At 66.9% G+C, this 27,396-nt stretch overlaps 1 protein-coding gene across 2 annotated transcripts; it reads left to right on the plus strand.

Annotated features, from left to right (window-relative positions):
* Positions 1–9,236: 9,236 nt before the first annotated feature.
* NDUFA10 (NADH:ubiquinone oxidoreductase subunit A10) lies at positions 9,237–24,765 on the plus strand. Of its 2 annotated transcripts, XM_045845594.1 has the most exons (10): positions 9,237–9,393; positions 11,661–11,829; positions 12,491–12,706; positions 13,363–13,449; positions 14,379–14,500; positions 15,250–15,329; positions 16,757–16,811; positions 18,081–18,166; positions 22,765–22,873; positions 24,366–24,765. In XM_045845594.1, exons 1-10 carry the CDS (start codon positions 9,325–9,327, stop codon positions 24,432–24,434), a joined length of 1,062 nt encoding a protein of 353 aa, XP_045701550.1. In that variant the 5' UTR covers positions 9,237–9,324; the 3' UTR covers positions 24,435–24,765. The 2 variants fall into 2 exon arrangements, with proteins under 2 accessions (XP_045701550.1, XP_045701551.1); XM_045845595.1 differs by lacking the exon at positions 22,765–22,873.
* The last annotated feature ends 2,631 nt before the right edge of the window (positions 24,766–27,396 follow it).

A 27,396-nucleotide genomic window follows, 5' to 3' on the forward strand; every position in this document is an offset into this window, starting at 1 on the left:
CAGACCTGGCCAGGAGACACGCGCACGGCCGTGTCGGACGACCTTCGCGCAGAGCGAGCCGGGCCCCGGGCTGGCGCGGGGGGCCGCCTCTCCGCCAGGCTCGGCGCAGGCCGGGGTCCGAGCGGCGTCTCAGCGCCGCGTTCCTGAGGGGTCCATGAGCGGTCCTCAGGTCCTAAGTGCGTCCCCACAGCGGGCCCAGGGGAGTCTGGGGGGGCGCACGGGTGTCCGGGCGGGTCCTGGGTGACCGCTGGTGACCCTGCGGCGGCGGGTCCGGCCTTGTCCTCGCGGCTCACGGGCCGTGAGACCGGGGGTGCCCCCAGGAAACACGTGTTTTGCTGATTTGACAGAAAAAAGCTGCGATTGTGATTCATTCACACCGGACAGTTAGTGCCGTGTGGGCTGTGGTCACTTTTTTATCCGGCAGTTTGAGGGGAAGAGGCCAGTGCCCCCGGCTACGGGTCAGGCGCTGCACGTTCGGAGGGTTCTTGTGGCCAGAACCGGCCAGAACCCGCAGTCCTGCCCGCGCTCATGTCAGGGGGGTCACGAGGGTCTGAGGACCAGCTGGGGGCCCCCCTTGTCCCCGTGGGGACCGGCCGGGTCAACTCCCTTCTTGGGCCTCAGCTTCCTCAGTGGAAACGAGGCTCTCGGGCCCTCGGGCCCCCGGTGCCCAGCTCTCTGACTTCAGTGGTGGCGGGGGTTGGTGGAGGTGAGGGGGGGCGTTGACACAGTCGCCCCGTGGCCCCGACCAAGAGCCGGCATGCCCTTTCTGACCGAGGCCTTGGGACCCTGCAGCCGCCCTGTTGACCTTAGGACTGACCCCAGTGCGGGCAGCCCCGGGTGCTTGTGCACGTGTGTGTGTGTCACCTGCACGTGTTTAGATGTGTTCGAGCCCTAGGCCGCCCTTGGCCTTGACGGAGCCCTGGCAGCTCCCTCGGTGCCCCGAGGCCGGGGGAACGACTGTCCCTCGTCTCCCAGGACCTGGCTGTCGCCCTTGGGCCCCGTGACTCCCTCAGGACACGGCAGCGTGACCGACTGTCTGTCTGTGCCGAGTCCTTTGGCAGAACCACGGCCGTCGGCAGGGACGTGTTCCTTCGCTCGGACTGAACCTGCCACCGTGGAGACCTGCTTGCCTGTCTCGGGCTGGGGTGCCGGTCCCTGCACCCGAGAGCCCGCCGTGGACGGGCGTCCTGCTCTGTCCGTCTCAGGCCTCGCTGTCGGCCAGGCTGTGGGGCGTCAGGAGGGCTGAGCACAGCTCCTTGGGGAGGACGGGGGACGGGCAGGCACCGGGGGTTGGAGAGAAGCAGGCACGTGCCCCAGAGCCCCCGGAAGGGGAAGGGCGGGCGTGCAGGGAGGCTCTGGTGGGTGGCGAGCAGGGGACAGGGCCCCGGGACTGCAGGACCCACGGACTGAGGCCACCTCCTCTGTGCTCCTTCGGCCAGGCTGGCAGGGCTCCCGCCTCGGTGTCTTCCCTTCGGGGGGTGGGCGCACACTCGGGAAGGCCTCTGATCGGCCCGCCCTCTCGCTCCCACACCTGCCAGTGGGCAGCAGCCAGGCTTCTGGCCGAGGGTGGCAGCACCGCTAGCCTGTCGGGGGCCGTGGGGGGGCCGCCGCTGAGCGGGTGGTACCCTTGAAGGTGGCGAGGGTTACCGGGCAGTGTTTCCTGCTGGCGCCAGTGGTTTGGGGCCCTGCTCAGCCACAGGCTCTCGGCAGCGAGCGCCGACGGAGGGGCCCTTTCCTGGACCACGGTCCGGCAGGGTTTGGGGGCGGTGGGGGCGTGTTCTGGTGACCCAGCTCCTCCGAGGACAGCCACTGGGGCCTGTGGAGGAGCCGGTGCTTCTCCTGCCCTCGGGCCGTCTGTCCTGGGCGGGGCGCAGGCCCCTCGCATGCCCCTGGGCACCCGTTTGCGCCAGGGGGAAGGGGCCGGGGCTCAGGGGCCTGCGGGGGGGCGGTGGGGGCATGGCCTCCAAGTTCCCGCACAGACAGTCTCCGGCCCAGGGCACCTCCCAGGCCAGTCACACGGTACAAGGCAGTGTCGTGGGCTTTAGAACCTGCACCGCTGGGAGCACTGCCTGGAGCCAGGACGGGAAAGTGCTGAGAAGGCGCTCCGATGAAAGCTCCTTTGTCCCTCGTGGCCTGGAGACAGGCCCTCGGGGGCCGGCCTGGGGGTGAAGGGGCTGAGTCCCTGCACAGCCTGTGTGCCCCCCCCACGCCCCACCCCCACCCCCGGGGACCGGCTCCCTTCCCTGCGTCTCCCTGCATAGTGCCAGCACCTGCCCCGGGCCGCGCTGGGTGCCCCCGCCCCGAGCAGAGGGCTCTAGGGCCCACGTGTCCGTACTGGTCACCCCAGGTCGCAGACCGCGCCGCACCAAGGCGAGGCGGTACCGGCTTCATCAGCGCTGTGTGGTGGTGAGGGCCGCGGGACTCTGTGGAGACAGTGGGTGGACGACTGTGCCGGAGGGACAGCCGTCCTCCGTCCCCGCCACCCAGCAGAGGGGCCGCAGCAGGTGCCTGGGAAACGTCTCACTGTGAACAGACCACGGCCTCGGCCACGAGCGGGACACTGAGGGTGGTCGAGGCCCGGGTGCCGCTGGGGCCCCGGCACCGCGGTGGGGCACGGCAGCTCACTCCGCAGGGCTGGCGGGCGGGGTGGGGCCGGGTCTCGCCCGGGGCCCCGGAAGTGTGAGGGGCGCTGGGGAGCGGACGGCTGTCCTTCCTGTCTCGGGGTCTGCCCCCAGTGGGGTCCCACGCCGTGGGCTTTGGTTCCCAGTTCGCAGCTGCAGCCGAGAAGGAAGGCCTGGCCTTCGAGGCCAACGGCGCTCGCTCGCATGAGCTCTGAGGGGGGGCTGGTTTCACGGCTGAGTCCCCGAGCTTGGGGAAACTGCCCCCCAGGACCCGGCGGCCCCGCAGGTGGGGCGCGGGTTTGCCTGAGGACAGTGAGCTGGCGCTTCCAGACGGGGCGCCTCCTCCGCTGGCGCAGGCCCCGCGGCACCGTGATTTCTGCTTGGCGAGGGCGCCCCCGCATCCTGGCGGTGGGGGGGGTGTGCATGGTTCCAGTCGCCTGTGGGTGGGCAGTGGACGCCTCCCACGGGAGGGGACCTGCGGGGGGACACAGGACGGCTTGTCCCCGCTGCCGTCCTTGGATGGTGCCGTTGGTGTGGTTGTTTGTTTTCTTTTTTTCCTTTCGAGTCAACTCAAGTCTTTATTTTGCTGAGACCTAATGTACCCTGACACTTGGAAGGCCCACCCCTGTCCCCGAGGTGCCCAGCGCGGTTGAGAAACTGTTGGGACAGCCCGCTGGGACTCTGCTGAGACAGGAAACCGCTGGACCCGCCGCGGCAACAGCCTTTGGGGCAGCTGGCTGTGGTTCCCTCCACCGAGTGTCTTGCTGATGGTCCCGGTGACTCCCGCGAATCCGCTCCTTGAAAGCCCCCTTTGTGTCCGGCACGGCGTCCTGAGAACGGTCCCGGGGCGGGGGGTGTGGGGGGCACTCGGTTTGCAGGGGAGCCAACACCTGACAGGGGACGGGCACCTGACCGGGGACGGGCAGCGCGGGGCTGTGCCCGGAGCAGGACGCTCGGGCCCAGGTCAGGGCTCTGCCCGCCGGCATGCGAGACCCGGAGGAAGTCATTGAACTCCCTGCCCCCGTTCCCACCGACACAGAGGAAAGTCACACTCAGCTCAAGGGAAGAGGAACAGCCCTGGCTGGTGCAGCTCAGTGGACTGAGTGCCGGTCTGCAAACCAAAGGGTCGCTGGTTCGATTCCCGGGTAGTGGGGTAGCGGGCCAGGTCCCCAGTAGGGGGTGCTCAAGAGGCAGCCACACGTTCACGTTTCTCTCCCTTTCTCCCTCCCTCCCTTCCCATCTGTCTGAAGATAAATGAATAAAAATCTTAAGAAAAGAAAAGAGGAACAACTTCTGTTGAGCAGAAGGTGCCCTCAGGGGCCCAAGCAGCTGCAGACTGGGGACCGTCAGCAGAGGGCGCTGCGCCTCGAGGCCACAGTGACGGAAGGAGCCGGACAGAGTCCGGGTCGCGGCTCTGTCTGTACGACGTCCCGGTGCAGACGAGGCTGACCCAGGGGTGCAGCTCAGAGAGGTGCCTTGGGGTTAGCGGAGGTGAGCGAGGGAGGGTGGACTGGAAAAGTGGGGGCTGGTTACACGGTTGCATTCAACCGCCGGTGCTCCTCCTCAAACTGAAGGTCCCAGGCATGTGCGTTTGGGTGCACGCACCTTGTCCTTCTGCAGCCGTTTCAAGGCCAAGCGTCGGCGTCAGCTGGGGCCGCCGTCCCAGAGCACTGGACGTGGGCGGCCTGCATGGCGGGCAGTTGGGTCTCAGACGGGAGGCTGCACGTCCCAGGACCCGGCGCTGGCAGGCCCGGTTCCCGCTGAGACCGCCCCCCGTGGCTCCCTCCGGGCACGGCCTCCTGTCTGTGCAGGGGGCTCCGGAGTGTCTCCCCTCGGCTTCGAAGGACAGCTGTCCCTTATGACGCTGTTCAGCCCCGATGCCCCCCTCGGAGGTCCCATCTCCCCACCCAGTCGCTCACGGGGTGGGGGGGGTCGGGGTTTCCACACAGGCCTTTGGGGGACGCAGTGCGGCCCCTAACAGGACGCCTGCCTCATGCAGCAGCGGCGGCCAGGACGACGGGGTCGGAGGAGGACAGGCCTGGGCACGTGAGAGGAGGTGGCGTGTCCTCGCAGCTGGCCCTGGGGGGCTTGTCGCTGGGCCCACCTGCTCTGGGACTGCCGCCCGGCCGCCCGTGGAGGCCAGAGCCCGTGCTGCGGTGAGGTCACCGGGGCCGCACCAGCACACGAGACCGACACAGGCACCCCACAGACTGGCAGGTGCGGGGGCCGTCCACACGGTGCCACTCCCAGTGAGGCCAACAGCTGGAGCCGCCCTGGGCACCCCACAGGCAACCGGGCGTCCGTGTCAGCTGCGGCCTCTCCCTGGGATAGGGGGAGCAGCGCGTGGCTGGGTGGTCTGGCTGCGGGGGTGTGTGTCCCACCTCTGGGAGCATGGCCAGCCGCTACGCACCCCTGAGAGAAGGCCAAGTGCGAGTGGGGGGGGGTGGGGGGTGCCTGACCGGCAGGAGGCTGCGTCAGAACCGCGGTACGCAGTAGGTCTGCGGCCACCCTGGTCGGGCTGGTAGCTGCGACTCTGCAGCAGCCGGGAGCCAGCCTGCAGCGCGGGAGCGCCACCTGGTGGCAGCCTCGGGGACTTTGGACCAGAACATTCCCAGACCCAGGGACACGGTGTTCAACGTTTGGGAGACAGCTGCCTGCTTGTTCTTGGGGATCGACTGGAAGTGCCCCAAAGACTGAGGACAGAAAGTCATCTCGAAACCCCAAATACACGTGAGGCCTTGGGCGACACCCGAGAGCCGGTCCGACGAGGGGAACAGCGCCCAGGAGGCTCCGTGATGAAGTGGGAATGGAACGGCTCAGACAGGAGCGAGCACTCTGGGGGGGGGAAGGGGGGGCCGCTGTCCTCCGGGCTGACCTCAGAACCACTCCCCAGGCTGCCATGTGGGCAGTGTCCCTCGAGCCGCTCTCGCCTGACCGGTGAGATCACCGTTCAGGGTGAGGGACAGCGCTGTGTTTGGGAGGCCAGCCTCCCCCTAACCAACTGGTGGGAAGCCCGGATTGACCGAGGAAGGAAGGAACCAGCCCGCTCAGGGGGCTGAGTTGGGTGCTGCTCTCCTCGCGGTGCCGGAAGGACTAAACAGCAGGAAGGACCTGTGTGGGTGTGCTCACACTCATGGGCGGGGGCCCAGCCCGGGGACCAGGCAGACTCTCAAGGGCATGCCGTGATGGGCCGCCGCCCCACGGGAGTCACTCTGGAAATCTGGGGCCCATGACAGGGACACGGGGCGATGCCCCTCAGAAGAGCCCCTTCCAAGATGGGAAGGTGGTGGGAACCAGCATGGGGACATCCTGGTCGGACTGCTGCCAGCCCCCCGCCCCGCCGCCCCCCCGGAGGCTACAGACGGGTCCTGCCGCTGACCCCGAGGCTCTTTGAAAACACGAGAAAAACATGCACAGAGACAACCAGGTCCTGTGGGGAAGTAGGGGTGGAACAGCCACTCTCTCTAGTGGGGAGCGCTATCTCCATTCCCAAGCAGATTTTTATTCAGAAAACAGACTTAGTTTGTGGATTCACAGCTGGCAGAAAAGATCAAAAGAACTAGGTGACTTACAAAGGTGCAGACAGAACCCCCGCTGTGATTCTGGGCAGAGATTGGAGTTTTAACGTGCTGCTCAAAGGGCTAGTTTTGGTTTCCTGTCTGTGCCTTCAAATTCTAATTCAATAGCATCCTCCAGCAAACAGGTCTCACAGGATCTTGCATATTCTGTGTCCCAGGCCTGATGACCCTGGGGGTCCGCCATCTCTGGTCTGGATTGCACTGCCCCTGCTATTTCTGCAGGCCTGAGTCAGCAGAGACAAAGGCAGCCAGGAGACTTGGATTTCTCACTTCTAAGAAGAAGGACTCAGGCTTTGACAAAGCTGAGGGGGCAGGGGTCGATGTCCATCACCCCTTCATATCCACAGCCCCGAGTTTCTTCCCTTAGGGCATTCCCACGTGATTGTGTTTGCCTTACGTTCATTCTCTTTCCTAGAGAATTGTTACCCATTGTTGACTGCCGATCATGCAAAGGGAGCCAGGCATTAGAACAGGCAGCATTCATGCCAGGGAAATAAGTTTTGTCTCCTTAGTGGCTCCTGGTCTGGAGGTCTTTCACTCAGCCTAAGTCATGGGGGGTTACAGCTTCCTGAGATCAGGCAGGGCAGTCCCCAACAGGTGACACCTTCATGACGCTTGAGAAGGCACACGGTTCTTTTTTTTTTTTTTAAGATTTTATTTATTTATTTTTAGAGAGGGAAGGGAGGGAGAGAGAGAGAGAGAAACATCAATGTGCGGTTGCTGGGGGCTGTGGCCTGCAACCCAGGCATGTGCCCTGACTGGGAATCGAACCTGCGATGCTTTGGTTCACAGCCCGAGATCAATCCACTGAGCTACGCCAGCCGGGGCAGGCACACGGTTCTTAAACAGGATACTCAAAAGTGCCAGCCTGAAGGGAAAATGAATCGAGGAGACCATTCACGGAGGGGCGCCTCCCCACCAATAACAAATACTGTCTTCCCACGAGCATGGGCCGTGAACTGTTTCCAGGACAAAGCCGTGAGCGCTGTCCCTAACCCTGCGTTCCTGTGGATCTATTAGGGCAAGGGGGTGTGGAGACCACACTTACCCCAGAGGCTCAGGTTAACCGATCCTCTCCCCGGGCACCAGGAACGGGTCCCTCGCCCTGAGTCCCGTGGACTGGGTGGGGAGGGGACGGGCACCTCCATCTGAAGTGAGGAAGTGGAGAGCAGACTTGTGCCCACAAATACAAAGCGTTTCCCCCAGTGGGTAGGCCACTTTCCACCCCGCCAGCAGCGGCCCCAAATCCTCACTTGGCGTTTCGTTTTCCAGGTTAGCCGTTCTTCCAGGTGGCGACAGTGCCTCACTGTGACTTTAAATGGCACCTTCGTCACGGTTACTGGTTCATCCCTGTGGCTACGCCCTTTCTGGGGTGCTGGTTCAATGAAGTCTTTCCTATTTTTATATCGAGTCACTTTTTTCCCTTTTTAACATGCAGGAGTTCTTATATATTCCGGACACGCACCCTCTGTTGGCCCTATTTGCCTTTTCGTTCTCTTGATGGTGTCTTTTGATGAAGAGAAGCTCTTTTTTGTTTTTTAAAGATTTATGTATTTATTTTTTAGAGAGGGAAGGGAGGGAGAGAGAGAGAAACATCAATGTGCGGTTGCTGGGGTCCGTGGCCTGCAACCCAGGCATGTGCCCTGGCTGGGAATTGAACCTGTGACGCTTTGGTTAGCAGCCCGAGCTCAATCCACTGAGCTACGCCAGCCGTGGGATGAAGAGAAGCTCTTTGTCTTGATATGCAACTTGTTTGCTTCCCCCCATTAGTTTTTTACATTCCATTTAAGAAATGTTTGCTTAAACCAAGATTGTGAACTCCTCTTTCATTCCAGAAGTTTTATTGTTTTGTAACTTCCATGTGTAGCTTTACAATCAATCTGACATTGATTTTTATTTTTGGTTCGAAATCCCAGTTAAAATTCATTCTGTCTCTAGGGATATCAAGTTGACCAGCGCCCACCAATGACTGAAAGACCAAGCTTTCCCTCTGCAGTGCCCTCCTTTTCGTAGCCAATGACCAGCCAGCCAGCCAGCCGACCTCGCGGCTTGTTGGGCCCCATTGGTCTGCATTCCCGCAGCAATGCCACGTCACTGTCATTCCTACAGCTTTTTTGAATGTCTTGGTATCTGGTAGTAAATCCTCCCTCACTGTTCTTTGTCCTCACCGTCGCCTTATTTCAGCCCTTCCCAAGCAAAGGTGGGGTATGTATGCATTTTAGAATCAGCTTGTGGACTTCAATAAAAGAAAAATGAGCTGGATTTGTATTTAGATTGAATGAATCTGCAGAAAACTTTGGAGATAACGGTCTTCTTTACGGGTTTGGGGACAAGACACACCTCTCTGTTCGTTTAGGGCGGGCAAGCCCGTCACCACCAAGGTGCCCCCCAGTTGCAGCACCCCAAGGACCCTTCCGGCCTGGGGGCCAGGAGTCAGGGCAGCCGACCGCCCCCGCCCTCGCGGCGCTGCGGAGGCACTGCGAACTCAGCAGAAGCTGGGCTTGGAATTCGGATCTTTCCCAGACAGGCGTGCGCCGTAGCCGGCGTTTGGGACGCTGCGACCGGGAGGGCGCGCCGCCACGCAGGACGGTGCATTGTGCTCTGAGCCCGAGGTCCTCCCGTCCAGCAGGTTGGGAGTGTTAAGTGCATTTTTGACATGACCGGGTCGTAACCCCATCGTAAGTCAGGGGGCACCCACCCCTGTTTTGGACAAGCAGGGCTTCTGACGTCAGAGAAGCCTTCCCGGACCGGGCCTCCGGTCGACCCACAGCCCCTCCTCCCTTGCGGCCCGAGCACCCGGCCAGGCCCGGCTCGCCCCGCCGTCCCAGCCGCGACGGTCTTTGCGCTACAGACACTTCGGCGGAGGCGACCCAGGCGCTCCGGGGCAACGGGGAGGGCGGTGTGGGGGCTAGCCCGAGGAGAAGGGAGACCCGCACGGGCACTGCCGCTGGAGGCCCCGCCTGTCCTGCCCTCCGCGCCCTGCGCCCGCGGCCCCGCGCGAAGCCCCCGACAGGCGCCGCGCGGGCACCCTGGTTGTGACGTCATTCAGGCGCGCCGGCCGCGAGAGAGGACCCCGGCGCGACCGCGTCCCCTCGGGTCCTTGAACCGGTGGCGACGGCGGAGCGATGGCCTTGAGGCTGCTGAGAGTGGCGCCCGCGTCCGCGCGGGGCCTCGCGGCGGGGGCCCAGCGCTGGGTGAGGCGGCGGGCGGGGCCGGCCTGTCCGCGGGGCGCCGCCCCCTCCCCGGACCCCGGACCTGGGGGCGGCGGCTCCCAGGGTCACAGTCTGGACGGACGCCCCTGTCCCGGGTCCCGAGTCCCGAGTCCCGGGCAGACCTCAGGGGCCCGCGGGCTTGTCCCGGCCCCTTAATCTCGGCTCCACGCAGAGCCCAGGGCACGGGGCGAACCGGCCGCCGGCAGCCCCGGTGTGAGAGGCCGGCCGGCAGACCCCGCTCGCCGGGCCGGTGCGGGCCGCGCAGAACCTGGCTCGCACCGTTTGCTGTCCGTTTGTCTACTTGCTTCAGTCTCGGGGGCGCACGTAGCGGCACCGGCACTGCTGGCCTCCGCCCCCGGGGGAAACGTCCTCATCCGAGAGGCTACCGTTCCGCGGCCCTCCAGGCGGGCGACTCCACTCGTTCCCAGGCTCAGCGCCCCTCCCCGCGCCCTGCAGCGACGGGGTTCCCTGCACGTGTGACCCAGTTGTGTTCTCACGTCCTGCACTCCGTCGTGGGACGTCTCTTCCTAAAAGCGGTTTTAAAACTTGCACACACTGAGGTTCACAGTTCGTGCTGCAGCGTGGCCTTCGCGAGTGCGTGGTGGCCCGTGTCCTCCCCTCGGTGTCCCGCCGAGAAGTCTCTCTGCCCTAAGCGGTCCCCAGGTCTCAGCTCTTCAGCCCGCCGTCTTCTCGCATAACCCTGGCGCCCCCTGCCTGACCTCTGCCACCTCCCTAGCTTTCTTTGCCTTTGCTGGAACGTCATGTAACTGGATTCCTACAATACGTTGCTTTTTCACACTGTCTCTTATGTGGAGACATGTATTTAAATACACCCCCGTCTTTTCGTGGCTGGATGACTTCTGTTCACCGCCGTGTGATAGTCCACTGTACGACCAGTTCGGCTGTTCAGCCGCTGGAGGACGTGGTTGCTTTCAGTCCCCGGTGACTGTGAGGGACGCTGCTGCAGTCACGTGGGTGCCGGCTTCTTTGTGGGAAGTGCTGGGTCGCGCGGTAAGACCGCGTCTGGTTTTATAAGATGCCGCGGAGTCGCTTTCCAGGGTGCCAGCCCCCTGGTGCGGGGGGGCGGGGTGACTGGCACGCCTGCCGCACCGCGCTCTCGCCGCGCGAGGGGTTGGCTCTTCCTGGGCTTGTAGCCGGTCCCGGGGGGGTTGCACTCGCATCCCCCAGTCACAGGTGACGGGTCTAACGCTCCCGGGCTTATTCTGCACCCTTTTTTCTCGTGGTGTCTGTGCAGACCTTTTGCCTGTTAGTTCCATCATTTTCTTTGCACTCAGTTTTGCAACCTTTTTTCACCCTTCAGTAAACAATACAGTAGAACAAGCAAATCAGGATTGAAAAAAAATCTTGTGTTTTATATTCTCATATTCTTTTTATTTCATAGAAAAATCTCATTGTTGTGAGTGCTTGGTATTCCATCACATGGATTTACCTTGAGTTTTTAACTACTCCTCTGTGGTGGGACGTGAGGGTTTTACTTACATGTCTGATTCCGTAACCAGTGACTGGATTTCCCTGAGCACCTCGGTAGCTCAGCCTTTGCACAGACCCATGCCTGTTCCCTTCTGGTGACCTCCCTGTCCGAGCCCCCGGCCCAGGGGTCATGGCCACACCACCACCAGCAGTTTTGGGGGCTCTGTCTCACCCCCCCACCCCACTGCACGCCATTGTTTGAAAAGCAGAGCATTTCTCAGTTTGATGTGTGAAAAAGTGTGCTGTTTGTGAGAGAGCTCTGTCTGCTCTGTGCGGTGCGGCTGAGCCGGTCTCGCGGGTTCTCGGCACTTGGTGGGGAGGGAGCCGGCCTTCTGCCCTGCTTGTCGTCGAGCTGGGCGGCCCGTGCTGGAGTTTTCTCAGCTTGTGCCTTTCGATGTGTGTGTGCTGGGGGGACGGTTGTGCCTTTCGTGCGAGGAGTAGATTGCGGACATTGGAGACGGGAGGGGGGCGGTGTCTGCACTGTGGGTGAGAGGTGGGGATCCGCGGGGATCAGGAGGTGACGCGCCTGGGGGGACGTGAGGCTCGGGTCGGCAGGGTCCCTCGAGTGCTCGCAGAGCTGGAGGAGTAGGTGCGTCAGTTCCGGGCCCCGAGGACGCAGCAGCGACCCTCCGGGGTCCTTACGAGCTCCCCTTGGGGGCGGGGACCTGTGATTGAATCAGTAGGTAACACACCTGTAGGCCTGGTAGCTGCCGCCGCCTGGGGTGGCCGCACGCTCACACCGTGCTGTTGTGTCTCAGGCAGGAATCCACATGGGCGTGCAGCGCCCGCGGCGGTACGGCCCCCTGGCCTTCGTGCTCGGCGACAAAACAAGCAAAAAGCTGACGGAATCCAGCAAAGTGATAACGGTCGACGGCAACATATGCTCCGGGAAGAGCAAGGTCGCGAAAGGGATCGCAGAGAAGCTAGGTGCGCCCCCGGGCGCTTCCTCGGGGGCACTTGGACCCGGGCCGGGCGGGAGAGTGGGCCCGGGTGGGTGTTTTACCTTTTAAAGTGTGTGCCCAAAAGCTGTCACCGATCGCTTGTACTCGGAGAGTTGGGACGTCCTCGCCGCCCCGGATCTGGTGGGAGCTGTGACGGCCTGGTCGTGGACACGGAGCACCGGCCCGCCCAGGCTGTCGGCACCCACCGCCAACATGGGTGTCGGTGCCGTGCCCGAGGGGGGGTGTGCTCCGTGTGGAGCTGGCGTCACACGGCCGCTCAGAGCAAAGCCCGTGCCGCTCCTGTGCCTCTCCAGGGCTGGCGTTTGTGTGCCACAGCTCCCTGGGGCCCTCCGCCAGCACTCCCCCGCCCGCCCGCCTGCACGGAGGGGGGGGGGCTCGCTGTGGCGCGGTGCACGAGGGGACACGCTCGTCTCCTGTGTGTTTTAGACACGTTGTCGGTGTCTTCGTGCCCCCTGGAACCCTGTGAACACAGGTCTTAGGGCCGCCGTCCCCACCCGCTCGCCAGCCAGCCCCACGCCGGTGCTCCCGCTCCGAAGGGCTTGGTTCCCAGCAGTGCACCGCACTGCACGTGGCTCGTGGGGGTGGGCGGGGCTGCCTCTCCTCTCAGTCGGCCCTGCCGCCCGCAGGCATGAGGCACTTCCCGGAGGCGGGGATGCACTACGTGGACAGCACGACGGGGGACGGCCGGTCCCTGGACATGGAGCTCAGTGGCAACTGCAGCTTGGAGAAGTTTTACGACAACCCCAAGAGTAACGACGGCAACAGTTACCGCCTGCAGTCTTGGCTGTACGCCAACCGCCTCCTGCAGTACGCCGACGCCTTGGAGCACCTGCTGAGCACAGGTGAGGTTCCCGGGGCAGGGGCGGGGTCTGCACCTGAACCCTGTTCCGGAGCTCAGCTGCTTTGGGTCGCCCCCGCGAGCTTCTCCTTAGGGAGTCTGCCGGGTGAGCGTGCTCCCCCGTGAGGCCGCAGCTCCCCAGGGCCCACGTGGTTGTGGCTGGGAATGAAATGACTTTGTGCCGTCCCGTCGCGGGTCCTGCAGTGGGACTTACCGGTGGCACTGGGTTCCTGGGGCGCGTGTGTCCACGCGTCGGGGGAACAGAGAGCCTCCAGATGACTGGGACGGGCCGGGGGCATGGGGAGAGAGGGCTGTCCCCCAGGTCCAAGGGCACCGGGTCCAGCACCACGCCCCAGGGTGGGAGTTGGCTCTCAGACGACACCGGGGTGGGGAGAAAGCCAAGGGCGAGCCTCATCGGGGAGCGGCTGGGGCGGGCGCCGGGCGGGAAGCCTGGGGGTGGGAACGGGAGCCCTTCTCCTGTGAGCCGGACGCCGGTGCTCCCGCGGACCGGAGGGGGCGCTGCCGTGAGGGCGGTTCCACCTGTGTCCGCCCCAGCTGCCCAGCCGCCCGGGATTGCGGACGCCCGGCTCCGCCCTCCACAGGCGAGGCGCTGCTCCCAGCGCGTCTGTGGTCCGACTCCCCGTCCGCCCTCTCCCACAGGGCAGGGGGTCGTGCTGGAGCGCTCCGTCTACAGCGACTTTGTGTTCCTGGACGCCATGTACAAGCAGGGCTTCATCCGGAAGCAGTGTGAGTCCCGCCGCGGGCACACGGGTGTCCCGGCAGCATCCGCTGAACCGTGCACGGGTGCCAGGGCGGCTCCCCTTCCGTGGCTCCGAGGGAGGTCACCCAAGTGTCGCTTCTGGAAGTTTCGTCCACAGGACACTCGGCAGACCCTGCTTTCTTGGCTGTGCCCCTATGTGGGCAGGGGCGGTGGTCTCGTCCCAGCGCCCCCCAGTGTGTTCTCGGGGGGGGGGGGGTTGGTTTCTGTACCCGGGCTGCCGGGGGCGGCCCTGTCCACAGCACTGGGCGTGTCCCGAGTGCCCCGGGGCTGTCTGTGCAGTGCGCTCCCTGAGGCCGTGACAGGAGCGGCCGGTCTGCGCGGCTGGAGGCGTCGCTTGGACACGGGGGTGGAGGGGCGTCACGCAGTGGGTCTGCGCTCTCTGGGAGAGGGGGCCAACAGGATGCCCTCCCTCCCTGGGGAGCATCGGTCACCACCACGAGGAAGTGCGCACCGGACAGGAGCCGGCGGTGCCTTCCGCTTCCAGGGACGCCTGTGTAGAGCCTCGCCCCCGCCTCCACCCCCCCCCCCCCCGCCTGGGAAGTACGGGGGCCCTTGGGTGCGTCCGAGACGCGTTTACAAATCCCAAGGCCCTTAAAGGCAGGTTGGAAGCCTGTTGCTCCCCTTTCTCCAGAGGAAGCGGCGTAGTCCCTCCGGGCTGGCACTCTGGGTGCGGCCACGGGGACGGGCGGCAGGCACTGCACATGGTGCGTGTGCCTGGGGCGCCCATGGTGCCCCCGTGCAGCTGCACCGGCCCCTGCGCCGGGCGCGGGTCGCAGAGGGGCAGGCGTCTGGCTCCGAGAACCGTGCGTGCCCTTGTCCTCGTGAGCGGAGGAGGGGCACTCGGAGCCTGGGGTGGACTGGCAGGTGACAGGCGGGCCTCTCTCGCGCGGGCCAGGTGTGGAGCACTACAACGAGGTGAAGAAGGTGACCATCTGCCAGTTCCTGCCGCCCCACGTGACGGTCTACCTCGACGTGCCCGTGCCGGAGATCCAGAGTCGCATCCAGAAGAAAGGGGACGTGAGTCGGCCTTTCCCCGAGGCCCGCCTCCCGCCGGGTCGCCTTGTCCCACACACGGGCCGGCGCCTCACAGCCACGCCTGCAGCGGGAGGCCCGGGATGGGGGCTGTGCCCCCGGGAGGGCCGCCTGCGCCTGTCCTGCTCTCCCCCGGGGCCCTCTGTCCCCCGGGCCCGTGTCCCCCGGGCCCGTGTCCCCTGGCCCACCCTGCTGGACCGGCCTGTCTGCTGGCAGGACGGCCCTTGGCCTTGACCATCGGTCTCTAAAGAGGAGTTCGTGCTTCTTGTGTTCCCGTGAATGAGACCGACTGCCGGTGCCCCCATCCCTCTGACCCTGAGTGTCCCTCCCGCTCCCTGACCCTGGAGCAGGGGGGCGGTCACCCCCACACACTCCCGGTCCCTGCCGTGGCCGTGGCTGCGACTGGGTCGGGTGGTGCTGCCGTGCGGGGGTGACGGAGACTCGGGGTCACCAGTGAGGACCCCCGGCCCTGGGGCTGCTTCCTGCTGGGGGCATTGTACCTCAGGTGCACGTTCTCCAGGGGACGGAGGACCTGCTCTGTGACGCTGGGACGGAGTTGGGAGAGACCCTGAGGGTCCCCAGGTCCCTTCCGATGCCCCCAGACCCCGACAGCGCCCAGCCCAGCAGGCGTCGTTCCGAGGCGTCCTGAGGCCACGCGGTCCGTGGCGGCGTTCCCGCTTTGCACACGTGCAAGACGGGCCACGTGGCTCACCCCTGTCTCCCACCCTGTGCAGCCGCACGAGATGAAGATCACCACCGCCTACCTGCAGGCCATCGAGGACGCCTACAAGAAGGCCTTCCTTCCCGAGATGAGGTGAGCCCGGGGGGGTGCGGTGCGGTCCGCGGTCCGTGCACGGGAGGCACACAGGCCCTCCTGTGGGGGGCTTTTGGTTGGTTGGTTTGCTTTTTCCTGTCTTGTTGCCATGTTTTGGTGCTGGAAGCAAACTGAAGCCACGTTGCACCGCAGTTTCAGCACCAGAGAACCCACGTGTGTCTACTTCCCGTGGCAACCGAACGTGCACGCTGACCTAGCAGGTTGCTCGGGGGGGGCCGCACAGACCCACGGGTCGGGGCGCAGGCCCTGGGGACCCTGAAATGGAGTCTTTCCCATCTCCCCTCCCTCCTCGTTGAAGCGGGGCCGTGTCCCTGTGACCTGCCGCTCAGGTGGCTCCCGAGAACCCCGGGAGCGTGAGCCGCTGGGCAGCATGGGCTTCAGCCGAGAGCAGACCAGGCCTGGGCGGGAGGCCGTGTGAGCCCCGTGTTACACATGCACACACGCGTGAATGCCCCGCCTAGTCCTGACAGCAGGTGCTCCCGGTGGGAGGTGGAGTGTCTCCGGAAACAGCCACCCCCCCGAGGCCCATGGCTTCCAGAGGCGGCGATGTTTGCCCCCTGGACGTGGGCCGTGCGTGGGGTTCAGCTCGAGTCCAGCTGTGACTTCCCGGGGTGTTTCCTCTGGGGGCTCCCGTCCTGTGCTGGGCGGGCGCCCTGGTGCGGGGACGCCCAAATGAGATGGTGTCAGTGTGTCCCCAGACACTCGGCTGCCCCTGTCGGGAGGGGCCCAGCCCTGCTCTGGGCGGCCTCGCTGGCCTCTGGCCCCGGAGCGGCCTCGGGTCTCCGTCCGGTTGGTCCGGAGGTGGTGGCCCGGCAGCCTCCCCTGCATCTGCTGAGGCACAGACGTGCCAGCGGGGCCCGGCGACCGGGTCCCTCCCTGGGTGTGGAGAGGACGTGGGTGCGGGTGTGGGAGTGGCATCGGCTGCCCCTTCTTCTGGGGACCCCACGGGGGCTCCTTGGAGCCCCTTCCCCGTGGACTGAGGGAGGAGCTGCCGTCCGTGGCACAAGTCTGAGGGAAACGGCCGCGTTCCGTGCGTCTCCGAAGCGCGAGTCCCAGCGGCTCGAGTGCTCTGGGCGTGCTGGCTGGCCAGCTGCCGCCCAGGCCTCGGTCTGTGTGCACGTGGCTGAGGTGTCTCCGCGCTTCCCGGGATGGACACGGCAGCCAGAGACGTCTGCGGGGCGGCAGGTGGCCGGGGCTCTGGCTTCTCGTGCCCACGGCGGGGGGAGGGGGGCAGGAGCGGGCTGCGGGTCCCGTCCAGTCTCGGGCACGTTCCTGCTCCGGCCGCGCCCCCTGACCGGGCGGAGCGTGGCGTGTCGGCACCGGCAGCGGGGACCCCGTGTCCGAGGGTCGTCTGTGCGCTGGCGGAAGCTCAGAAGGCTCACGTGGACCTGCCTTGTGTCTTACAGTGGGAAGTCTGAAGTTTTGCAGTACAGTGGGAGGGAAGCCCAGGACGCAGAAAAGGTGAGACAAGGGTTGAAAGGTGTGTGGTCGCTCAGCTCCACCCGTGTGTAAGGTTCCTGCAAGTCAGACCCTCAGCCCCCTTCCCGCCGGTCTGGGAAGGTCGTGGGGGCCGTCTGAGAGGCGTTCCCCACGGCCACGCCCGGGGCTGTGAGGCTGCGGGTTCCTCGAGCGGGACTCGGTGTCCGTGGCCTGGAAACCCCAGGGCGGTGGGGGCGCAGCGGGCCAGGCCGCCTGTGCCCGCGCCCCCCTGGGACGGGGGCGGGGCCGGGAGCTGCCTGGGTCACCGAGGAGGGGCCAGCGCATCAGGGCGTCAGCGGTCCCCGCTCACAGGCGCGTTTTGTAAAAATTCAGGTCAGCCTCGCTGTAACTAGTAACAGCCGAAGGGCCATTTTTTAAAGAGCTCTACAGAAACACGTGTGCCCTGCCCCAAACACAGAAGCAGGCTCCGCAGCAGTGGCAGCCGGGGCGCTCGTGGTGGCAGCGGTGGGTCAGTGAGGGGACGGTGGTGGTCCAGAGCTGAGCCCAGAGCTAGGGGTGTGCGTGCTCACACCTGTGGGTGCGCTCACCTGTGTGTGTGCACTCGCACCTGTGTATGTGTTCACCTGTGTGTGTGTGCACGTGCGTGTGTGAGGTTCTTGGTTTGGCAAAGTGGGTATTTTACAGGATAATGGAAAAGTAGAGGAAAACGGGTTACTTCTTAGGGCAGTTGACGATTCGGTTGGTAAAAACCAAACACAACACCCCGTATCTTCTCTAAGATTTTAAGCACAAATTACTAGAAACACAAAGCGTGAGAGAATTCCAGAAGGAAAGCCAGGCCCCGTGCGTGTGTGCTGTTGGTGTGAGACCTGCTGGCGGTTCCTGTGTCTTCACGGGGTCACGGGGGGCGGCGTGTGTTGGGGGGGGAGGTGACGCGCTTCAGCTCTGGGACGCGCGCCGACTTCCTGCTTCTTCCCCTGCTTCTGGAGCGAAGTCACTGGGGGGGGCTGCCCTGTCACAGGTGCCGGTTCCCTCCCCGGCCGGCCGCCTCCCTCCCTGCTCCTCCCTCCCAGACTGGGGGGACGCCTGCTGCCCCGCATCTGCCCGGCGGGGCGCCCACCTCGAGGCCACCCCTCGGTCCCCGCCGCACCGGAGGCCGCCTGGCCAGCTGCCCAACTTCCGCGGCGGCGGCGTTCCTGCCGCCGGGCGGATGCGGTGTGCGGTGCGTCGCGGTGAGTGTGTTCAGACTCCTGCGGAGGCTTCATGGTAACATGGGACCCTCTCGTCCAGGTGGTGGAGGACATCCAGTACCTCCAGTGCGACAAGGGGCCGTGGGTCAGCCAGGACGACCGCACCTTCCACCACCTGCGGATGCTGTGAGTGCGGGGGCGCGGGGCTGGGGGCGCAGGGCGGGGCTGGCGTGGCCTGCGCTGGGCGGGCCTCCTCTCCCTCCGAATGGGCCCCCGCCCTCTGGTCTGGCGGGGGCGGACCGGTCCCAGTGTGGACTCCGCAGGGACGTCGCCTTCACCGCCCACGGGGCGCCGAGTCGGGTATGGGGGCCCCTCAGAGATGGGCTCTGTGGGGAGCGAGCGCACCCCGGTCGCAGAGCTGCGTTGGGGCCTGAGGCCGGGGAGCAGGCTGCCCTGAGTGACGGGGCATCGAGCTGTGGGGGCTGCTTTTGGGGGGTGGGTGTGGGAGGCCTGTCCTCTGCAGAGGCCGAGGGATGCGAGCCTGGGCCCAGGGGTGTTCGCGGGGGGCGGGGAGCTGTGCCCAGCAGTCCAGCCAGGTGGTAGAGCAGAGGGGACAGTGGGAGGGTGGCGACCTGGTGAGGAGGGCGAGGACCCCGAGCGGGTGGTGGGGCGAGGGGGGCAATCGGGGTCACAGCCGCTCTTGACAAAGTGGGGGCTGGAGCCCTGTGCACAGTGCAGCCCCCACGGCTCTCGTCATGTGCCCATGCTCTCGCGGCCCCCCTCCCCAGGACACGGTCCGTGTGGGTCGGGGCGCTCTGCTCAGTGCTGTGAGCATGTCCCTCGTGCATTCCATGTGTGAAGTTCGTATGTGCACACGGCTCTTCGTGTCCACCGTGTGAGCCCGTGGACTGAGGTTCCCGTCAGGGCGGCTGGCCGTGGCCCCGTCCTGGGCTGCCCAGAAGGGCTCCCGCCGTGGTGAAGGGCTGTGGGGAAAGGGCCGGGGTGACTGCAGCCCTGCATGGGCCTCGAAGCCTGAAGTGCGTGTGCCTGGCCCTTTGCTGAGTGAGTCGGCTGCCGCCTGGCACAGTGCAGCTCGCTCTCTGCGTCTTTGAGGCCCGCCCACCCTCCCCGCTGTGCCCACTTCCTGACGGTCACGTGCCAGAGCGAGCACGCTGCGTGCGTCTGGTCCCCTCCCGGCTGCGCCTGCTACGCACGCCCGGGCGGTTCTGTCTTCCCGGGGATTGGGCTCACTAACCGCCGCGCGGTGCTCCTCGGACCCTGCACGGCCCTCCAGCCCTGGCGTCTGCTTCCTCTGGGGCGGGCGTGCCTGCTGCGGCCCTGGCCCGCGGCTGGTCTTCTTCCCCCGCCCTGTGCACCGAGCCAGGCCTCGGCGTTCAGGTGGGCTTCTCGCCGGCTCGCGGGGGGTGAGGGTCCCGGCTTCTGGGCGCTTCGCCCCCAGCTGAAACTGGAGCCCCCTGAACTGCACCTGCCCTTTTCTGGTGGGCGTTTATGTGACGTGTGTGTCTCTGTGGACGGACCCGGATGGTGTCCCGTGCAGTGCCAGCCTGCACCTGACTCCGGAAGTCCACACCCTTCCTCTAACCACGGGCGGCGTTCTCCCGCCAGGCCCGAAGCCCCGCGGCCTTGGCCGCTGTCATGGCAACAGGCCCGCGAGGGCTGGAAGGTGCTCCAGACACGCTCTGGGCTCCCTGGGACGGGGAACGGGGAACGGGGCCACGCCGCCCCCTTGCCCGCCCTCCTCTCGGCAGCTCAGGTGACGTCCTGGCGGATGGTCGCGTCCCCGTGCGGCTGTCGCCCGTCGGAGCCGCCTGTCCCTGCTGGCCCCTGGCCGTCTCCCAGGTCCCACGCGCAGCCAGCGCGTGTGTCTCCGGTGACTCCTTGCCCTTGCTGCTCCCTTCTCACTGCTCCCGCTGCTGCGGGGTTCGAGCCCCGCGGCCCGCAGCCCTGCAGGACGAGGCGGAGCCACGTGGCGCACAAGTCCAGGCTCACCTCGTGGAACTCACGCAAGGCCCGTCCTCCGTCGGGTGCCTGCGGGCCTCCCGTCCCCGGCCCGGGCGTGAGGAACCCGAGCGCTCGTCTCAGCCCGGCTGCGGGCGCCTCCGCTGTCCCGGAGACCTCCTCCCAACTCCCCCAGGCCGCGGGCCCCCGTGGCTTCACACGGGGCTCCTGCTCCTGTCGGTCAGCCCCCGCTGGCAGAGTGCGTGCGTGCGCGGCCCGCCGCCTGCGAAGGGGCGTCTCCCGGCACCCGGCTGAGGCGTCCCGCCGCCACGACGCGCCGTCGCCCCCCAGACCCGGCAGCGTGCTGGTGTGGCCCCAGGTCGCGCCCGGAGCCCTCCGCCCGTTGAAGTCGCGGTGACGCTGTCTGTGTGTGGTCCTGTGGCGCTCAGGGCGGAGAGGCCCTGCCGCTCCCACGGCGCTCACAGCCACGACACCCAGTCGATCGCGGCGACGCACGTCCCGGAAGTGACGCACGCCCCGGAAGTGACGCACGCCCCGGAAGCGCTCCTGCCCCCTCCTCCCGGCGCTCTGCCCCCGGGACGGTCCGTGGCCGTCTACCGTGGTGACGGTGCGTGTTCTCGTCCCGGCCCCGCCTCCAATGTGGGGGCTCCAGGGGAGATTACGGCCAGTTTTCCAGGGTAATTCCTGTGAACGTACCGTTCCCTCGCTGCCCCCGTTCTGCCCGGAACCCGACCAAACTACTGGTTCGGAGCGTTCTCGTGCCGTCTCGGCTGCGTGCGGCGGCGTGTAGTTGTGTGTGCGCGCTGGTGCTGAGCGCCGGCTGTCTTTCACTTGAGGGAACGCGGTGTTCGCAGCCGAGACCCCCCCAGCGGACCTGCGACCCCCCGCGGACCCGCGCCCAAGAGTCGGCTGCGCCCGCGACGCCCGAGCACATGTCTCTGAGGGCCCAGCGCCCGGGCGCCTTCGGGGGAACACGGAGACGCGATGTTGACCCGGCAGCCGGCCGAGTCACGGGCAGACGCTGCCGCTTTGTTTCCTCCGTCTTTCCCGGCCTCGCTCTTTCTGGACGCGGTGTGGCCCCCGGGCTGTGAGCCCGACCCGCGAGCGTGCCGTCTCGTGCGGGCGCTGGGGCCCCTGGCTGCGGGGCTGCGCCGCCTCCGCCTGCTTCCGAGTTCTCCGGGGTGACACCGAGTGCTCGGGGTCCTCATCTTGGCTCACAGCCACACGTGCCATGAGCAGGCCAGGCCCTCGCACGGGTTGTGCGCGGCTGCGGGCATCTTTTTAATCTGCAGGGAGCCGCTCAGGGCCGGTCTGCTGGGCCGTGTCCTGCTGGGAGGCTCCGGGAGGGTGTGATTCCGCCGCGCTGCCCGCAGGTGGCGCTGTGGCTCCGCGCGCCACTCCCGTTCCCGGCCGCCAGCGCCTCCGACTCCGGGGAGGTGTTTCGGGGTTTTGAGCTGCAGAGAAAACTGAGTCACGCCCACCTTGTTCTTCGCTAATGTTTAAAAATACCCACTTCGTTTTTAGTTGAAATCGTTCACGGTGAGATCACGTTTACCACTTGTCCTTGTGCAATGAGAATAGGGTGGCTCTGTGCGTGTTAAAAATAGAAATGTGGGTGTTGCCGCGTCCCCGGCGCTCGCTGGTAAAGCTCACCCGGAACCGCCCCCTGTCGCAGCGGGAGCCCGTCTGAGGGCGCGCTGTGGCGGGCATGCGGTCAGGGGCGCCCTGGTCCAGGCCCTCGGGGCGAGCGGTGGCCCTGGCAGCACGGGGTGGGGGGGGGGGGCGACGTCTGGGTGCAGACTGCCAGCCACTGCACGGTGACGTGGCTCCGCCGGTGACACCGGGCGAGCTTCACCTGCTGCCCGCGTCGCCCCCCGCCTGCCCCGGGGTCTGCGCTCCGTGGGGGCAGGGGCCGGAACCGATGGTGCTGCCCCGGGGGGCGGGGGCAGGCGTGGCGTGGCGTGGCCCGGTCAGCCTGGCCCCGGCGCGCCGCGTGGCCGAGAGCCAGCGGCCTGGCAGGGGGTCCCTCGGGGCCGCCGCAGAGCCGTCCACCGTTACTGCTTGTAGCGGGAAGGGCCACTTAAACTAGTGGTTTTCTTTGTTTGGAGCCTTGAGAAAGGAGGCTTTGTTTCAGTGTTTCTTTCTAAAAACCCCGAAAATGCTTTTCATCTTCGAGCATAGTGGTTATATTCAGACTACACTTAAGCAAGTTATAACCAAGTATAAATATTTTAGCATCTAGCAAAACAAGCCGGGAAACAAGGACAGGACCTGCGGTCTGTGTTTCCCGGTGCCGAGAAGGCCCAGGGCTCCACCTTCTTCAAGCACCGATCGGCGGCCGTCCCGGGCGGGCATTCGCCCCTGCCTGCCCGGCGCCCAGTCCTCGAGCCGCTCGGCTTCCCGGGCAGGCTGGACGCCGCGCCGTGGGCCCGGAGGGACCGCCTGACCCCGGCTGTTTTCCTCGGGGCTCAGTCACTCTGCGAGTTTTTCGCGGCACTGTGCTTGGCGTTGTGACATGCGGCGTTTGTTTTCACTCGTTGTTCCCGCCGGTTTTGTGTTCAGAGCAGCTGTGGCTCCTGTTGTGCGTCTCCCGAGTCTGGCCGCTGAGGCTCTGGAGAGGCCGCAGCCGGGGGTGCGGGCACTGCCGGGGGCGGCCACGAGGGCCAGCGGTCGGGGGCCAAGTCGAGCTGCGAGCGGGCTGCCGGGGAGTGGGTGGCACTTGCGTGGGTGCGTGAGTGCTCCAGCGTGGCTGCGCTCACGCCCAGCCTGTGGATGGGTGTGAGCGTGTCTGTCCTCCTTCCCAGGGTTCAGGACAAGCTGCAGGTGCTGAATTTCACCACCATTCCCGTCTACCTCCCGGAGATCACCGTCGGCGCGCACCAGAGCGACCGGATCTTCCGCAGGTTCTTGGAGGTGAGAGCCCCGGGGCCGAGCGCCGCCCCAAGGGCGGGTCCCCAGCTCCCGCTCCTCCTCTGCCGGGCTGGCTTTCTCTGTTTCTTTGTTTCTTTTCTGCCTTCCATAGCACTTTGTAAGTAACGGTGAATTGCTTAGGCAGTAAGGAGGGGGTTTTCAGTTATTCAGAGTTAAAAAAAAACATTTCACTCTGCAAGAAGCAGCAATTTAAGGTTAGCGTGAAGTTCGTCTGGAAGAACCAGAGACCCAGCAGACGGGGGCCTGCTCCCGTCTCTCACGGGGGCCGGAGGCCTGTGCTGCGGGGACGCTGGGCAGCTCTGCACCGCCCTCTAGAGTCAGGCTTTGTCCACGCCCGGCCTCTGCTGGGCGGCCAGGTTCCGGGAGCCGAGGGAGGGAGGAGGCAGGGGGAGGGGCCCAGCCTCCGCCCACAGGCACCGGGGACATGAGTGGCCGCCGCCAGTGACCACACCCAGGGAAGTGCGGCGCTCGGGGCCCGGCGCTGCCCCTGAGTGCTGGTTGCGGTGTGGGGAGGTGCCAGGTGCTCTTCGCGGTGCTGCGGCGCGTCCGCCCACCAGGTGGACGAGCACGGGGCTTGGGGCTGCTGGAGTGAGCAGGCGCGGGGGGGGGGGCAATGCGGAGGAGCGGCTCTCTCCGCGGTCCCGCTCGGTGGGTGTGGCGCCGCCACCGCCGGCCCTCAACCTCCGTTGCCTTAGAGAAGGGACCCGAGGGCACGACCTGTCTCTGGCGCCAGAGGCCCGGCAAGCGGCCCCCCGGGAAGTCAGGGCAGATGGTGTGGGGCGGCTGCTGCAGGCTGGCGCACCTGGCAGGTCCGCCCTGCCTCTGGTTGTCCTTCTCTGTGGTTGAAGAGTTCATCTGCGGAGATGAGAGCAGAGCGAACCGCGGCCTTCGGGGCCCGGCCCCCGGCGTCAGGTGGGGGGCGCTGTGAGCTGAGTGAGCGTCCTGGGGACACGGGCCGAGGGTGTGCCGAGCCCCCGGTGGCTGAGGCCATGCCCCGGCACTCTGGACAGGCGCCTGTGTGCGGCTGCGCTCGGGCCCTCACCAAAGAGGCCCCGCCCTCCGGCCTGTGGCCCCGCCCCGTCCTCGGCTGCCGCGCCGCCCAGGCTCGCCCCGGTTCCGGTCTCAGAGCCGCAGGCCCCACAAGAGGTCCCTGGGCGGCGGCCGCCAGCTCCCAGACCGAGTGGTGGGACAGCCTGGGGGCCGAGGGCGGAGTCGGGTGGCGGCAGGCTGGCTGCTCTGCAGGCACCTCCAGGTCCCCCGTGTCCTCTCCGTGGCGCGACCCCCCCCCACGTCCTGGGGCACCGGGTGGGGTTGCATTGGCAGGCCCCCCCCTCAGGGCCCCGCTAGCCCGCCGCCCAGGCAGGGCCCCGCAGAGGCCTCTCCGGCGTGGAGAATTCCGGGGTGGATTGGGGGCCGCCGTGGGGTGAGCTGGGGCCTGCGGGCGGACGGTGACTGTGGCTGCTTCCCCCCACAGCTGCCGGGCCGCCGGTACAGCCCCGGGTACAACGCGGACGTGGGCGACAAGTGGATCTGGCTGAAGTGACGGGCGCTGCAGCGCGGAGACGAGGACGCTCGGGCTGTGGGGTCTTGGGGCTCCTCGCGCTTTAAAGTTGGGGACGGGGGAAACGGTGAAAAACCGCTCTGCGCAGGACCCCGCAGTGTCCTCAGGGGTGGGAGGGAGCGTCTTCCGCTCCAGGGGGCTTGGGGCGGTCTGGCCGTGTGCGGGGGCTGGCCGGCGATGGCCACTGGGCGAGGGGCTGCGGGGCGACCAGACGCGGCTGGAAGGCGCTCACGGGCGCCCCCGGCGCCCTGTCATGGGGTTGTGCACGCTGCTGCTTCCGACCTTGACAAATAAAACGGCCCTGAGACACCTGTCTCCGTGCACGCGTGTCAGACCTGGGCCCGCGCTCTGCCCGTGGGCGGCGGGCGTGTTTGTTGACCAGCCCGCTCACCCCGGGCTGTGAGGCGGCTCCGCATGGCTCCAGGGTGTGCGGACATTAAAGCGTCTGCTCTGTCTGTTTTGACAATCGATGGGAGAAAAGTGAAGAGGGGACACCGAGGGACGGCGGGAACGGCCGTGGGTTCGCAGGACTGCGTGTTCGCGTGGAAGCGCCTGTGGACGCCTCGGGAGAGGAGCCTCGCCACCCACCAGGCCTGCGGTTCTGTCCCCCGAAGGGGGAGTGGAGCTCACAGGTCAACAGGATGAAACACGAGAGCAAAACCACAGCCTTCGCTGCCTCGGGCCGGCTCGTCCGCCGGAGCGGGGAGAGGGACCCGTCCCTCCCTCACCCCGCCGGCTCGACCCCGGGGCTTGGAGCCCGCCCTGCGCGTCGGTCCTGTCGGCCGCTCGCCCCGGAGCTGCGCGGCGTCCGTGCAGCAGCCCCGGCCCCGTGTGGCCAGGGGGCCCGGTGGGTCCCAGTTGGTGCAGCCCACAACTCGGGTCCTCGGCTGCCCCGGCCACAGTCCCGGAGCCCAGGGGCCGCTGGGCCCGTGGTTCGCTGCCGGACAGAAGAGAACCCCCGCGGAAGGTTCCACCACGTGGGGCCAGCCTGCCGCCCCATCCCCCCTCCACTCTCTGCTCTCCGTGGGCTTGAAGGGTTGGAAATACGCTTCCCAGCCGTTTGGGGCTGAGTGCGATCTCAGAGGCCAGGGGTTCGCGTTTCCCTAGGAAACGAGCGCCGCTAATGCCCCCTGAGTGGGAGCGGGCGGCCGGGCGCGGGGCCAGCCAGGGTGCGGCCCGGGCAGTGCCGCCCCGAGCCATGAAGGGGGAAGGAGAGCAGCGCGTCTGTACTCTCCTGGCCTGGCCCGTGTCTCCGGAGGGGAGCCGGCTCCTCGCTGCGCTCCTCGGGTCCTGGGGGGGGGCGGGGGGGCGGGCAGTGGGGGGCGGGTCTGCCCTGGGGGGAGGGCTCGTCCGGCCGAGCGGACTGGCCCAGCCCGGTGCCTCCTACAGGCGGCCGCCCTGCACCTCCCCCGTGGGCACCTCCCCCGTGGGCACCTCCCCCGTGAGCGTGCGGCTGGTGCCTGCTGCCGAGGCACCTCCGTCTCTTCTGTTCTCTGCCGTTTCCCGTCCTGTGAGGCCGGGCAGAGAGCAGCAGGTCAGTGCCGCCCCAGCCCCTGAATCGACGCCCCAGGGGCGAGGAGGTGGCCCCGAGCAGCACGGACTCAGCTCCCGGGAGCGAGCGCTGCCAACCCTCAAACCGACTGCGTGTGGGGACCTTCCGTGTGGGGTGCGCCAGGCCTGGGGGCTCGGGCCCTGCCCTTGCGCGACGCTGCAGCTCCGCGGCTCCCGGCCGAGTGCTGGCGCCGCGGGCCCAGCCTCGGGGGTCCGCGCTGAGCGGGAAGCACACACACTGTCCTCTCACCCACCCCGCTGCTGGCCGCTGCCCGCTGCGCAGCCTCCATCTCGGCCTGTCGCGCCGACCAGGTGTGCGTGCGGCTGCCCCTTGGAGAGCAGGTGTCCGCACAGCTCCGGGGACTCTGCTGTCCCGTAAGCTCAAGTGTCGGGCTCTGTGCGAACGGAGGCGGAGGCGGTGTGGGGTCTTGCCCACCAAAGCCGGGGCCGCACTGGGCCGAGAGCTGCGTTCCGGGCGCGTGGCTGGGCGCGTGGCTGGGCGCGTGGGGTCCCTGGAACCGACCCCTTTTTTATGTTCCGGAGGCTGCCCCAGCGACCGCATTGAAATCCCGCTTTTAGTCTTTAAAGGAGCGTTTTTCTCGGGCGCGGTTGGCGTGCTGAGCTCTTCCCGGGAGTGTCGGTGCCGCGGGGCGGAGGGCAGCACAGACGCGCGTGCGCTGCCGCCTCGGGGGTCCCTCCGCTGGGGGCCACCACCTCCGGGCGATGCGTCGGCCGAGGAGGTGCGCCCCGACCCCCAGGCGCCCCGACCCCGGCGTCCCGGGCTGAGGAAGGCGGGAAGGGCAGCAGGGCGCGGCCTTGAGGGCGAGGGACCGGGTCTGGGGCGGGGACGTGGCCGGGGCAGCGGGTCCCCAGGCGGGCAGGTCTGAGGTGGCGCACGCAGGGAGACCACGAGTGGGACTCTGCTAGGCTGTGGGTTTTCCGCTGTGGGGCGCATGACAGAGCCCCCCGCCCCGCCCCGCCCCGCGGGGGCGCCCGCCCGGCCCCTGTTGCTGAGCGTACCCCTGGGAAGCCCACGTGGACGGGCTGGACGGGCGGGTTCCCGCGGCGGCCGTCACCCCTCCGACTGCGACCAGGGGCGGTCTCCCCGTCCGGGTGTCGCAGTGCCGAGCCCACGGCTGGTGCGCCTGGCGGCGTCCCGCGGCCCGACCCGGCTTTCCTCTCGCTGCTGCAGACACGCCGAGCGGGGCCGGGCCCCCACCGCCCCGCCGGGATCCTCGGCCAGCATTTTCCTCAGGGCTCCTGCTGCCGCCCTCCCTGGCGGCGCTGGCCTCACGTGGCTCCCTTTGGAGCCAGCGCTCCCCGGGGGCTCTGCGCGCCTGCGCCGCACGGGCACCCCTGCGCAGTCCAGACCCCTCCCCCCACCGGGCCCCGC

Source organism: Phyllostomus hastatus, unplaced genomic scaffold, assembly GCF_019186645.2.
Source record: "Phyllostomus hastatus isolate PE091 unplaced genomic scaffold, TTU_PhHast_1.1 phas_contig_477, whole genome shotgun sequence".
NCBI classification, from domain to species: domain Eukaryota; kingdom Metazoa; phylum Chordata; class Mammalia; order Chiroptera; family Phyllostomidae; genus Phyllostomus; species Phyllostomus hastatus.

What these genes read in the sequence shown, in the direction of transcription:
- NDUFA10 (XM_045845594.1), top strand. Translation starts at nt 9,325, where the DNA reads ATGGCCTTGAGGCTGCTGAGAGTGGCGCCCGCGTCCGCGCGGGGCCTC. An exon ending in CGGCGGGGGCCCAGCGCTGG is followed by an intron (nt 9,394 to 11,660) that starts GTGAGGCGGCGG and finishes GTTGTGTCTCAG; the next exon opens with GCAGGAATCCACATGGGCGT. An exon ending in AAGCCCAGGACGCAGAAAAG is followed by an intron (nt 16,812 to 18,080) that starts GTGAGACAAGGG and finishes CCTCTCGTCCAG; the next exon opens with GTGGTGGAGGACATCCAGTA.